The 15,029-nt window shown below is 39.6% G+C and overlaps 1 protein-coding gene across 1 annotated transcript; it reads left to right on the top strand.

Annotated features, from left to right (window-relative positions):
• Positions 1-875: 875 nt before the first annotated feature.
• LOC149831886 (uncharacterized) lies at positions 876-3,945 on the top strand. Its single transcript, XM_090013097.1, has 2 exons — positions 876-1,254; positions 3,887-3,945. The coding sequence occupies exons 1-2, from the start codon at positions 876-878 to the stop codon at positions 3,943-3,945; spliced, it is 438 nt and encodes a 145-aa protein (XP_089869223.1).
• Positions 3,946-15,029: the final 11,084 nt, after the last annotated feature.

The raw sequence follows: 15,029 nt of genomic DNA, 5'->3' as shown, positions 1-15,029 counted from the left end.
CACATCATTATAGATATGTTATCCATCCCGGTAGCACCAAAATGTACCGAGATCTGAAAGATACGTTTTGGTGGAATGGTATGAAGATAGACATTGCTGAGTTTGTTAGCAAATGTCTAGTATGTCAGCAGGTGAAGATTGAGCACCAAAGACCAGGTGGTTTTTTGCAACCACTTCCCATACCCGAGTGGAAATAGGCGGATATATCAATGGACTTTGTTTCGGGGCTTTCAAAGACGAAGAATGGGATGGATTCAGTGTGGGTGATTGTCGACAGGCTAACTAAGTCAGCTCACTTTTTAGTTTGTAAGACAACTCACTCGTGTGACCAACTGGCTCAATTGTTTATTAAAGAAATTGTGAGACTTCATGGAGTACCTGATTCAATTATTTCAGATAGAGACTCGAAGTTCACATCACGATTTTGGCAAAGTTTTCAAGAAGCTATGGGGACACAATTAAAAATGAGTACAACTTTTCACCCTCAGTCAGATGGTCAGTCTGAGCGAATCATTCAGACCCTTGAGGACATGCTCCGGGCATGTAGTTTGGAGTATAGCAACTCGTGGAATGATATTTTGCCATTAATGGAGTTTGCCTACAATAACAGCTTTCAAGCAAGTATAGGCATGGCTCCATTTGAGACATTGTATGGTCGACGATGTCGAACTCCCTTGTGTTGGGATGAAGTCGGAGAAAGAAGTTTGTTAGGGCCAGAGACGGTTCAGCGAATGACAGACCAAGTGAGATTCATTCGAGAGCGTCTTCTCACAGCACAAAGTCGACAGAAGAGTTATGTGGATAAAAGACGTCGTGAGTTGGAATATGAGCAATGTGATCACGTGTTTTTAAAGATATCTCCGTTTAAGGGAGTAATGCGTTTTGGTCGAAGAGGAAAGTTGAACCCCAGATATATTGGACCATTTGAGATACTGGCAAGGGTTGGTCAGGCAACATACCGGTTAGCTCTACCATCTTCCTTATCTCGAATTCATAACGTGTTCCATGTTTCCATGTTGCGAAAATACGTGTCAGATCTCTCCCATATATTGGATACAGTTGAGACTGTATTAGATTTGCAAGATGATTTGAGTATGAGAGAAAAGCTCATCGAAATCCTGGACACGAAAGTGCAAAAGCTGAGAAACAAGCAGTTATCTCTCGTATTGGTTAGATGGAGCCATCATAGCAATAAGGAGGCTACTTGGGAGCGTAAATCTGATATCCGCGAGCAATTTCCACATTTGTTTCCAGGTAAGATTCGGGACGAATCTTCTTTTAAGGGGGGTAGAATTGTAAAAAGCCCTCCAGCGAAGTCGCCAGAGGGGATAATCTTTAAAAAAAATGTAACGGTTTCCCCAAAGAGGAAACCGCGTAACGGAGGGGGTGAGGATAAACCTCATCCCCCAAATCCGCGAAGGGTGAGGGTTATCCTCACCCTGCGTGAGGGCTATAAAAGCTGTCACGCAGCCTCCCTCCACCGCATTGCATCGAGCGGCAGAGGGAGAGACAGTGAGAGAAGGGGAGCGAGAGAGGTGCTTACCGGCGAGGACGACGGTGAACGATGGCGACAATAGCGAGGTAATCCCTTCTTCGTCCTTCTTTTTGGTTTGGAGCTCAGAGGGCCGACAGCCATGGCTGCCGGCGAGTTTTAGAATTTGAAAAAAAAAAAAATCGACAGAGAAAGAGAGAAGGGGGTCGGCCGACCCCTGTGGCGGCCGACCCCTGTGGCGGCCGACCCCTGTGGCGGCCAACTCCGACGGCCGGCCCCGGCGACCAGCCGACGCCGTTGGCCGGCCCCGGAGGTGGGCCCAGGCAGGTGGGTGGAGAGAGAGGGTCGGCAGGGGCCGACCCTCTGCACCAGTGATCGGAAGGGGCACAGCCCCTTCCGCCCTTTTAATTAGGGGGACCGGTTGGACCGAACCGGGTCGGTCTGGGTGCGACCTAGACCGAGCCCTCCGGTCTGGGTCGCGCCCAAACCGAGTGCTTTAAAAAAATAAAGGCCGGTTCGGACTGGGTGCAACCCAGACTGAACCGGGTCGGTCCGGGTTGCACCGAGACCGAACCGGGTCAGGGTTGGGTGAACCGGTTCAGGACAAACCGGTTCGGGTCGAACCGGTTCAAACCAAACCGGTTGGATATTTCTGGTTCGGGTCGAACCAGTTCAGACCGAATCGGGTCTGAATCGATCTGGTTGACCCAAGGTCTGAACCAAACCAGTCAGGTCTGGACCTAGTTAGATTATCCAGGATCCAGTCAGGCAGATTTGGATCCAATCAGACTATCCAGGATCCAGTCAATCTGTCCTGGATCCAGTCAGACTATTTTGGATCCATTCAGAATAGAATGGATCCGGTTTAGATCCAATCAGACTATTCTGGATCCAGTCAGACTTTCTGGATCCAGTCAAACAGTTTTGGATCCAGTTATGCAATGGATCTGAATCCAAACAACCAGAGTTTGGATCCAGATTAGAATTGGATTAGAAAATAGTCTCAAATTGCCCCGAAATCCGAAATGTACCAAGATATCCATTTGGATACTTGAGATCCATTTCAATAAAATGGACATATCTTCGCACTCCAAACTCGGAATCGAGTGAGGTTTGGTGCGTTGGATTTGTATTGAAGAGAGGAATCCATTGGTTTATGAAATTCTGCCAAAATAGTAATGCAGAAACCGTGGTTTCTTGAGTAAGATTCAGGAAGGGTATTTTGGTAATTTGGTAAGAGGTTTGTGAACTGATTCAAGTATATTGCTTTAATAACCAGATCCTATTGTTAGAGCTTTGTGAGACTCGATTTCGGAGAGAGTACATTGTTCTCACTTGAGGTAAGGGATATTATAAGTAACTTTAGATGTGAATAAACTCTTTTTCACATTGCTTGTTATCGTAGTGCTATAGATGTGTGATTAGCATGATAGCGTTGAGTGAGACCATGACATGCCTAAATTTCATGCTTGACATTATGAGTTAATTTAAATACATGTTTATTGTGATATGCATGTTAGTTTTAATATGTCATGCATGATAGAAGGCGATTGTGTTTATGATTGCATGTCTAATTGATCATTAATATCATGCTTTGTGATGAGATTAAGTTTGGATTAGAGTCTCATTTAGTTCATTCATGTAGTATGAATGGATATTTAGAGTTCAGCATGCAGTACCCATTAAATCCCGGAAGTGGCGACCTGTGGCAAGGGCTACCTGGTTCGCGACCAGAGTGCAACCACCATGAAGAGTGGGCCGCCGGTGATTTAATGATGTAGAGACACTACATCATTGCGTGCTAAGTGAGAGCGGTGTGAGTCCTAACGTCATCATGAGATTAAGAATGAGATTGTTGTGATTAGTCATGACATCACTCGTGAGGGTACGAGTGAACTTTGAATTTGAGAATATTGTTCAATATGTGAACTTAGTTATGACTTAGGATTTCACTCACACTGGTTTGGGACTCTGGAGAACCCTAGATGGTTGATAACCATCATGGTTTGGATGTAGCATGAACCATGTCGAGATTGAGAGCTTAACCTCCCGGCTAGCTACCGGTGGGGTCCCCGTGGTGGTTCACTGCAGTGCCTAGTGGTCTGGGGACTACTGTGAGTGTATGGTTCATTGTCTGTCCAACATGTAGAATTGGGGTGTTCTACAGGGTTGCTACTCCCATAGATGACTATTACCGGTATAGCCAGCTATTACCGGTATAGCCAGCCTAGTGATAGTTGAGAGAGAGTGTATTTGAGAATGATCATGGGGGTAATTAAAATATACAAACATATGTGGTGTATCGAGAATTAAATTAAGACTAGGGGCTTAGAGCCCACTACAGTTGTAAATTGATTGTTTATTTACTTATAATTATTCCTTACTGGTTTGTAGACCCACCCTCATTCTTGTTTAATTACAACTGTAGGTTCCAGGCAGTAGTATCAGAGTGAGCAGTTTCAGCAAAGCATTTGGTATAATTTTTTTTCCTTGTCATTGAATAAATTGTAATTGCTTTTATTCTGTTATGAATGATGAACATTGTAAGAAAAAGTTGATTATGGAAATAAAATAAAAAGTTTTTTTTTAACCACGTTTTCTCTGTGTAAGCTTTGCACTCTTCCCTCTGGGAAGTAATACCAACCGAACTCGGACTTCTGAGGTCCCAGATCAGGGTGTTACAAATAAACTGGTAGCGGTCAACATGTTAACTGCTAGATCATTATATCAGCTAACCATTCTTTTTCCTTTTTTTTCAGCAGAGGAAGTTGGAGTTAGGCAGTCCCCTACCGGTTAAAATAATGAACCCTGCGGATCCTAAGCATGTTTAGAATAAATTTTTTTAGCATAAACTTTGCCCAATAAATCAGAGTCGTGCATTATATCTAATTAAAAAAGTGTTTTCGCCTTTTAGTAGAAAGTTTTGAAAAGGTGACTAGGTTTTGAGCATTTTTTCGAAATGCAACCATTGTTATTATAATATTAGAATTGTACTTAAATATTTGTATTTAACTAACAATGTCAATTGCTTTTAGAAATTCAAACGTAGTTATTATATCATTAGAATTGTAGTTAACCTTTTGCATTTAATTAAAATACAATCTCAATTGCTTTAACTGTATTTAATCACGACAGGCAAAAATCTAGTTAATTTGCCAAAAGTGCATTTTCAGAGTAGTGATACTGTAATTTGAATGATATATAAGTCAGATAGATGCCATGCTTAAAAGGCCAGAGGTGCTGAAGAAATTAAAAGAATAATTAGATAAGGTAATTCAACTTGTTTAATTAAAGCTTAGTTTTTTTTTGAAAGGCAAGCTGGGGTTATGCAGAACCCTACCAGTTACACTATACCATTGGGTTTTGAACCAGCAACGTCCGAACACAAGGTGACATGCACTGGCTGCCCCTACCAAACAAGTGGAATTTTCTTTCATCTTGGATCTGTTCAATATAGTAACACCTATAATATCCATGTCTGAAGTAAATTTGAACATGAAATCCATCTTGACATACATGCCTCAATTTTTGGAAGAACGCTCTCTAGTGTCAAGATGCATTAATAATGAGTCAATCTCACATTACTCATGCATTTTGAAGCGGATCAACCTGTATGCTGTAGGGATGTAAAAGGTTCAGATTTGGGTCGTATGTAACCGATACCAGATCCGACCTGATGGATGTTGGCTAAACGGATTTGAAATCAGATTTGGATTCAGATGGTGAAAAACTCGAACCCTATACAATTTTTTTACATGTAACGTCTGATACCCATCAGATTTGGTAGCAGAAAATCAAAACCATATTTGCATCTGATTATAATCGGATGTGGTTTTGGCTTACCAAATCCTACTAAACAAAGACAGATTGGGTCAGACATTGGATAATATCTGATCTGTTGGCATCCCTATTATATGCATGGGTTTAGCATGGTTCATTGGGTACCATAATATATATAGTAATGGGTCTGTGTTAAATAAAATATGCTAAATGAGTTTTTCAGGTCTCTTTCATTTTATTTATAAATTCTGACCGAGCAGATGTGATCTATGTATTTGATTTTATAGGGATTAGCTCTTGAAGTGTTAGATTCCGACACATGGGTGAGTTTTTATAATGTTTAAAAAATCAACGGTCCAAAATCTTTGTAAATTTTTTAGGCTCCAAGTATCATTTTTTTCATCGAAAACACATGATTCAGGTGTGGATTCCTCGTAAATCATTCATGCCCAACAGATTTATTGGGTTGGAACTGCAAAAAAAATACCAAAGAGCAGAAAAACCCATTTAGCATGTTTCATTCAGCACTGACCTCTCTCTCTCTATATATATATATATGGAGCAGAGTGCAGGTGCTTTAACATTAGTTGCTTGTGATTTGTGCTTGATAGGTTTGTCAGGATTTTTCATTTTATTTTTAAATTTTGACCGTACAAATGTGATCTATGTACTTGATTTTATAAGGATCAGCTTTTGAAGTGTTCGATTCCCATAGATGGGTAGGTTTTTATAAGGTTTGAAAAACCAAAGGTCCAAAATTTTTGTAAATATTCGATGCTCAAAAATTAACTTTTTATCAAAAACACATGATCGAAGTTTTGATTCCTTGTAAATCGACCATGCCCAACACATTTATGGGGTTAGAACTGCAAAAAAAACATATTGAAAAAGCAGAAAAACCCATCAAGAATGTATCGCAAGCACTTACGTTCTACTCTATATACATGAGAACGGAATATATTAGGCCTCCTTTTCTCATTTTGCACCATTAAGCCCAATAGTTTGAAGTGTTTCATAAAAGATCTGAACCGTCAGATGTCTTTAGCATGCTCAATTTAGTGGGAACTGACTCTTGGATCATGTTTTTTTGATGAAAATATATATTTTTATGAGCCAAAAAAATTTGATGCCTTCATAACCATTGATTTTGGATTACCCACTGTATACACGTCAAATTCCAGTGATCCAAAATTAGGTTTCCACTAAATAAAACCTAAAAATCACATATACAGTGTTAGATGTGAGAAAAATACCAAAAACTTTGCTTTTTGAATGTGCCTAACGGCCCAGAACCTGCTCATCTCTCTCTCTCTCTCTCTCTCTCTCTCTCTCTCTCTCTCTCTATATATATATATATATATATATATATATATATATATATATATATATATACTGTCATACTCAAGAAGGCATGAATATTGAGATATTACTCATTGATACCACATCCGCACCAAAGAACTATGCACGAGAAGAAAAGATTTTCATCTTTCTAGGAAAATATTAATTAAACAAATATTCTGGAAGCAACTTGGCCTCTTTTTTTTTGGATAATCCAAGGAAAAGCCCTCCATCATCGACTGGGTGAAACCCTTAAAGTCTCCCTACCTACCGTGGAGTACATCTTGTTTCGACCGTGCAACAAGAGACACCACCTGTGGGTTTTGAACTTGTGACTTTCTGTTAAGTTGGTGACATTCATAAGCTGCCCTTATCAGATGAGCAGAGCCCCTGTGGGCAACTTTGCCTTTTTCTGTAAATATATATAGTACAGTGCCAATGAAATTCATTCTCTGACATAGTGGGATGGCAGCTAGGCAGGTGGTCGAGGTTCAAATCCGGTAAGTGTCACCCCGCAAGCCAAAGTTTGGCAACTCGATAAGCCCATGGAGTTTTGCGCTGCCAAGACAATCACCGTAAGTACAGCAGGCAGAGCTAGGCAGCTAGGTCTTTGATTTTGGGAGTGGTTTCTCCATATAAATATAAAAATATATATATAATTTGTTTGAGAAGTAAGTTTAGTTTGCTGGGCTACGTGATTGCAAATCAAATTTGACTAGGAGTCATGTGAATCAGAATTGAAGTGAGGCTCCTTGTGATTCCGATTCTCACTTAAATATGAAAACCACTCTCATTTGCCTTTGCAAATGAGAGTTGATTCTTTACCAGTCATTCTTTGATGTTTGGTTAGACAATGCCAATGAAATTCATTCTCTGGTTTGCATGAGTCTGAATCTTATGAGACGTTAGATCAGTGTTCTACTTAATGGGGTTAGACTAACCAAGCACAATATGGACAGTATGCAACCATATAAAAGAGCCTTCTTAAGCAAGCTTACATTTTAAGTTGATGACATTCTAGTGGGTTGGGCCTAGGCCAGGATTTTGCTCCTCGGTCCAGCCCAGAACTGTTGACGGGTGGGCTTGGCCAGGTTCTGTGTCCTATTTAAGGACCCTCCTTAGACCACTAATAGCAAAAGGCGAGCTAGATGGAGATGGAAGAAGATTTAAAAAAGAGCAGAGAGAGAATTGGCTCATAGAGAGGAGAGCAGTTATTGTTATGAACCAACGGGGGGGCTCTGCTTGTCTGGTAAGAGCAGCTAGTGCACGTCACCTTGTGTTGGGACGTTACAAGTTCAAATCCCAACGGTGTCGTTGTATAACTGGCAAGGGTCTGCATAACCCCAGCTTGCTTTTCAAAAAGAAGTATTTGACGTTATATTCAATCCTCACCGAACATAATACTTGGGAACACTATCTTTATTGTATGTGACAGGAATATAATTGGCATGATATTTTCATTAATTGCAGAGATGTAACGACAGCACTATTTTAGTCCGTTACATAATGTAACGTAACCGACAAAATAATATCATGAAAAAAAAAATAAAACCAGAAGCAGCAGCTACGTCTCCTTCTCTTCCCTCACCTTCAGTTAACGTTCTGCATTTCCTACCTCTAAGCTATAGGAAAAGAAAAAGAAAGAAGAAATCTCTCTCTAAATTGCAGTATGGTCCAGTAATTTCAGAAAGACACCCTATCAAAAAAAAAAATCATAACACACCATAATACTAGATGGGAGAGAGGAGTTATGACAAGAAGTAATCAAATGGGAGATCATATGCCAAAATATAAGGCAAGAAAAACCATGGCCAGACTCAAAATTGGTGCAATAGACAAGATAGGTGATGAAGAAAGGGAAGGAGGGGGAGGTGGGTGCCTATACAAGAATGGGAAATAAGGCAAGATTGGATCAGGGGGAGGTGGTGCTATGTAGTTGACAAAAGGGGGAGGGTAGTAGAAAGGAGTGTACCCACTTGGTGGAGGGTAGTACCCTGAACCTGGTGTGTAAGGAGGCGAATAAAAGCTTGAAGCCGGCGGCGGTGGCGACAACGATGGCAGTGGTGGCGATGGTGGAGGCGGGCAATTTATAACTGTAGGCGGAGTTTGGCATGGGTTGCCACATGTCAGACCGGGTGGTGAAGTAACTTGATCAGAAATAGTCCTCGCCGAATCCGCAACCATCCGAATTGCCATGATCATGTACACCATGCACAAGAAAGTGGCCCGCTTCTGGGGAATTCCCTTCATTTGCAGGCTTTTGGATTGGAGGGGATGAATGAAATGAAGGGATGAGAGAAGGAGAAGAAGACTAACGTTGGTGTGCCTCTTCTTGTAGAAACAAGGGATGAAGGTTGAGGCAATGAGACTAATAGGCCTCTATGCTTAGCATGGGAAAGGAAGAAGGAAAGATGAGAAAATAAGAGCATTTATGAGGGAAACTTTAACTTTAGGACCATTTCATTTGGTGATAAGTACATGTTTTCCTATAAATGCACACGTCAAAATAGGTGTCAAATTAAATATTTTTCATGACAGGGTGTTGAGCACTGAGTTTAAGGAATTTGCAAATATTTCTTGTTGCTGAATACTGAATTGTAAGAATGATGACAAAGTAAAATCCCTTCTCAAAGGTAGGTAATGTGTTGGAATCTCAATTATGGCAGTCTTCATTTTCTGCTTCAACTACATTACTGCTACCACTGGGTCAGTTTGGCAAGGCCCAAGACGAACCAACGTGGGCCCATATACCGGGTGGGGTTTTAAAATGAATCGGAGTTGGGTAAGATCCAAATATGTCCAGGACTGTATTGGACATTAGTCTCCCTAACTGCTAACCTGTACATAGGTTGAGACTCACCCCTGCTGTTTCCAGATCCATTATTCAGTCATGGAAAACCCAATGCTCCCTAATATGATGAACCCATTTTTAATCAGACCTTCAATATAAAGATGTCCAACTTGCTCCGAGCCCAAACTTGGTTCTGCATCACCAAATTGAATCCGGATTAATTGGATCAAATGTTCCATCAACACTTAATCAAACTGATCATATTGAGACTCTCGAACTCTGTTTAGCAGGTTCATGTTGGTTGGCGATTTGATTACCACAGTAATCCCATCCCCATATGGATTTTGATCTAGAGAAGGGGCGGAAAATTCGGATTTCCGGATTTGGATCCTACTTATTTTACATATAAAAAAGGTTTTGCTTTTAATATGGTGGGTTTTTGGACTTTTGGTTTAGAAAGATCACTGAATAGATCCACATATGCTTCACTTGGATACAAACTCAAGGTAGGTCCTGACTGTGACCAGCCGGGGCTCTTAGATCAGACTTATCGACCCAACAGCCTCAACTTTAATATGTGGACGGTGGCTAGAGGCTACCAAATAATGAAGCAAAAGTTACATAGATGGTGATTGCTCCAATTCCATTTTTATAAATATTTATCGAGGGAAATCCAAGTTCATGTGGTGGGTCAGGAGAGATTGACGTTCTTCCACCTTTATGAAAATTTGGAAATAGAAAGCAAACAACAACTATTACCACGGCTGAGTTTTGTAAGGTTGAGGGGGGCCATCAAGTGAGCCCGCTCTTGGTAAGGGTTTTCCTTCCTCATCAAAAAAGAAAAAGAAAAAGTAAGAAAGCAAATCACAAGTTTAAGCTGACTAGCAAAATGGATCTAGAGTTATCTCCATCCATTTAATTCAGATTTTTTTCTTCTTTTGTACATCTGATTGATCTTTATTTAGTTGTGTTCTGGTTGTTTACTGTTGTACATTTGTAAATAGCTGATGATAAAGGGATGGGGCCTCTGCCCAGCTTATTCATCAACACTGAATTAACCTTAGAAAAATTAAACAGATAAAAATGATATTCTTTTTCTTAAAGTTTGTGTATCTGAATTTCAAGTTGAACATTTCCTATCTAGATGATTAAAGACGGAGCAATTCAAACTCCATTTTTGACATGCATTTGACAGCAAATGCAGGTGAGGTTTTTAAAATATGATGAATAGGTTAGGACTTAGGGATGTGCAGAAAAAGACAGGTCTCTATTTGAAAACTTTTATATTTTCTATTTCCACCACAAAGATGCCTGTATAGCAAAAACATTTAAGGCGGGTTGGTTGAAATGACAAATACACACCAAAGGGCACGTCCTTTATAGTTCATTTTGCATTTAATTAGCTGAACTTCAGTTGCAAGGTTAGGAGGATTTCCCTAGTTTTTTTTTTCCCATACCAAACGTTGGGGGTAGGCACCCTACCTTTATTGGACTGTACAAAAAAGAAGACTGTACAAGGATAACAAAATTATAGAACAAAATTACATTCAGATTTCATCTCCCATTCTGAGAGTTTATCCCTCCATATGATCCATTCCTCAGCTTGGATGTTGCAATGAAGCATCAAGCATATCAGGAACGACGGCAGCGAGTTTAACACGACCATTTGGGGTGGCCGTGAGTTGATCATGGAGAAGCTAGCATTCAGCCTTCTTCTCCCTGCTAATAAGGATTTGATTCATCGTTTGCTTGACTATGAATTACAGCTGATCGAGATTCTCCTTTTGCCCACTTCCACTTGACATAGAATCCATTCAAGCATATCCCTAACTCAGGCACCAGCCACTTTTCTTTCTGCTGTCGTGAACACGATGTCCCTAGACCTCGACCTCACACAAAATGCCAAACAGGTCCCTCTCCCTGTGCGGAATGGGCCCAATGTTGAGATAAGCCACGATGTGTGACAGTTATTCACAATATGGTAACTTTCCTCTTATAGTGTTCCTTCAGATAAACATGAGAAAATTCAGAAAGGGAACATTTACACTAATTGTTCCTCTGTTACTGCTATATAAACGAGTGTCAATGAGAAACCCGTATGAGAGAAAAACGCAGAAAAAAGTGTTAAAGAAAGAAAAATACCTTTTCTGAGTTTTTCAACTAAAGAGGGAAGAGGGATCCTGCTCACCGATTGCTGAAGGAGCCTGCGCTCATTAGAGGGTTACAATCCGGCTGAGGAGCGAAGCTCATCCCATTCCAACCACCAGCGCCAACCACCAGCCATCATCCGGTTCTTCGATGGTCGTCTCAGGTACGCCTTCCCTCTGTTTTGTTATGCCTTGCAGGAGGATCCCCAACATTGGGTTATGGGCCCACACAGTGTTTTTTCGCTGTGTGGCCCTGTTGGCTCCTTCACCAGTCAGTGAGCAGAATCCCTCTTCCCTCTTTACTTGAAAAACTCAAAAAAGGTATTTTTCTTTCTTTAACCCTTTTTCTGCATTTTTCCCTCATACGGGTTTCTCATTGACACCCGTTTATATAGCAGCAACAGGAGAACGATTAGCATAATTGTTCCCTCTCTGAATTTTCTCATATTTTATCGGAAAGAACACTATAAGGGGAAAGTTACCATATTGTGGGTAACTGCCACACATCGTGGTTTATCCTAACATTCTCCCACTTGTGTCAACGATAAACCAGTAAATTTTATAAGAATTGCTTGATAAATAGATTGGCCTTTAAAAAATCTATTTTACAGATCCTTGGTTAAATCTCTAATCCTTATGAGATTAACAACAACTATAATGAGAATCAATAAACTATATGTGATCACTTTATTCATTTGCATATGTCAAAATAAAGAGTTTAACAAGTTCATCCTCAATACATGTTTGAAATATAATCCTGGTGCTAGCCCTTTAGTAAGATGATCAGCAATCATATCTTTGGTACCAATATTAACAATATGCACTGGATAATTCTTTGTCCTTTCTTTAACAATAAAATACTTTAGCTCCATATGTTTGCATGACGTAGTACTTTTATTGTTGTTCGAAAAGGACACCGCAACTTCATTATCACAGTAGACCTTCAGTGGCTTCTCAATGAAATTGACCACCTTTAACTGTGATATAAAGTTCTTCAACCATATGGCCTGCAAAGTAGTCTCGTACAATGCTATGAATTCTGCCTCCATGGTGTGAGCAACAGTGGTCATTTGCTTTTCACTCCTCCAAGAGATCGCGCCCCCAGCAAGTAAGAAGACATGCCTAGTAGTAGACTTTCTACTATCAAGGCATCCTCCTAAGTCCGCATCTGAGTAGCCAGTGACCTCGAGGTGATCAACTTTATGATATGTCAACATATAGTCTTTTGTCCCTTGCAAATACCACAAGACTTTCTTAGTAGCCTTCCAATGAGATATGCCTAGGTTAGACTAGATTACACCAAGTATCCCTTATGCGAAGGAAATATCTAAACGTGAACAAGTTTGCGCGTATTGCAAGCTACCAACAACTGATGCATATAAGCACTCATATGTGCTTTGTCAACTTCGCTCTGTGGACAATCTTTTAGGGTCAATTTGTCACCTTTTGATATGGGTGATGTACCAGGAGAATAATTCTCTATCCCATATCGCTTTAATACCTTATTTAGGTAGGATCTTTGAGAGGCCTAGAAAACCTTTTGCTTTGTTTTGACAGATCTCAATGCCAAGTACATAAGCAGCCTCACCCATATCTTTCATATCAAAATGTGATGCAAGAAATTGTTTTGTCTCTGAAAGTAACTTTATATCGTTGGTTGCCAGCAAAATGTCATCCACATACAACATCAATATAATGAACTTACTCAAACTTTTCTTAAGGTATATACATTGACCAATAATATTTTCTGTAAACCCGAAAGTCACAATGACTTAGAAAAATTTAATATAGCATTGTTAGGAGGCATGTTTAAGTCCATATATTGATTTGTTAAGCTTGCAAACCAAACGATCATCTTCAGATAAACCAAGAGGTTGTTCCATGTATACCTTTTTATTCAGATCCCTGTTAAGGAACATTGTTTTTACATCCATCTGATGTAGCTCTAAGTCATAATGAGCTACGAGGGCCAAAATTATCCTCATTGACTCCTTAGTTGAGACAAGAGAAAATGTCTCATTATACTCAATGCCCTCCATCTGGGTGAATTCTTTAGCAACCAATCCTGCCTTATGTCTCTTTATGTTACCTTTGGAGTTCTTTTTTTGTCTTAAAGACCCATTTACACCCTACAGGTTTTACTCCCTCAGGTAACTCGACAAGATTTCACACTTGATTCTTAGCTATAAAGTCCAACTCTTCTTTCATGGCTTTTATCGAGTGCGAAGATTGTTTGCTTTCAACAGCTTATATAAAAGTCAACGGGTCATCTATATCTATGAAATTATTAGGCTCTTAAAGGTACACCACATAATCAAGATGTATGGCAGATTTTTTAATTCTTGTGGATCTCCAAATAAGTCGTTCTTTAGGCTCAAATTGAACTTGTTCGTGCTCTTCTGCATTGTCCATAATAGGTTCACTTTGGATTTCTGCATCAACAACTGTGTGATGAACCACAACATTATTAGGAATAACAATATGGTATCTTTCAGTGTTTTCCTTAACAGGTAATGAAACTGGATCTTGTATTTTCTCAAAACCAAGGTTTTGAAGTACACTTAATCTAACTGAACTATCTTTAAGGAATTTTGCCTTATCCGTTTCAATAATCTGTGGTGAATGAAATGGGCAGTAAAACTTGTATTTTTTTTTATCTCTTTAGATAACCAATGAAATATTCACTGGTTGTTCTTGGATCAAAGGCTTTAATGTGGGGGTTATATAACTTAGCCTCTGCAGGACATCCTCATATGTGCATATAAGACAATGATGGTTTTCAACCTGTCCACAACTTGTAGGGAGTTTTAGGCAAATATTTCGTATGAACCTTATTCAAAATATGCACACCAGTCCTTAAGGCTTCACCCCACGACTTCATGGGAAGTGTTGAATAATTCAACATAGCTCTAACTATTTCTTTGAGCGTACAATTTCTTTTTTCAACTACACTATTCTGGTAGGCACTACCAGGCATGGTATATTGAGGCACAATGCCTTCCTCTTTAAGAAATTACGCTAAGTAGTCCTTTCCTTTGCCCCATCTCAGTAAACCTACTATAATATTCACCACCTTTATCAGACTTGAGTATCTTAATAACTTTATCGGTTTGTTTCTCTACTTCTTTCATAAATTCTTTAAACATATGAAAAGTATCAGATTTTTCGTAAATCAAAAAGAGATACATATACTGTGAATAGTCATCAATAAAGGTATCAAAATATTTCTTGCTTGTGTAATAGGGGGTAAATGGTCCATATACATCTATATAAACTATCTCCAATATCTCACTACTACGTTTGGCACCCTCTTTATATGAGTTTGTATGCTTAGCCTTTATGCAATCAACACACGAGTCATTGTCAGTAAAATCTGGAGATTTTAAGAACCATTTATTTACGAGTCTCTTTATTCTCTTTTCAGATATACAACCCAACCTTCGATGTCAAAGTATGTAGCATTTATCATTAATCATGATAT

Source organism: Nuphar pumila, chromosome 7 (genome assembly GCF_984573655.1).
Source record: "Nuphar pumila chromosome 7, dmNupPumi1.hap1.1, whole genome shotgun sequence".
NCBI lineage: Eukaryota > Viridiplantae > Streptophyta > Magnoliopsida > Nymphaeales > Nymphaeaceae > Nuphar > Nuphar pumila.
Note: the sequence above shows the minus strand (reverse complement) of the source record. Positions and strands in the feature narration are given on the sequence as shown.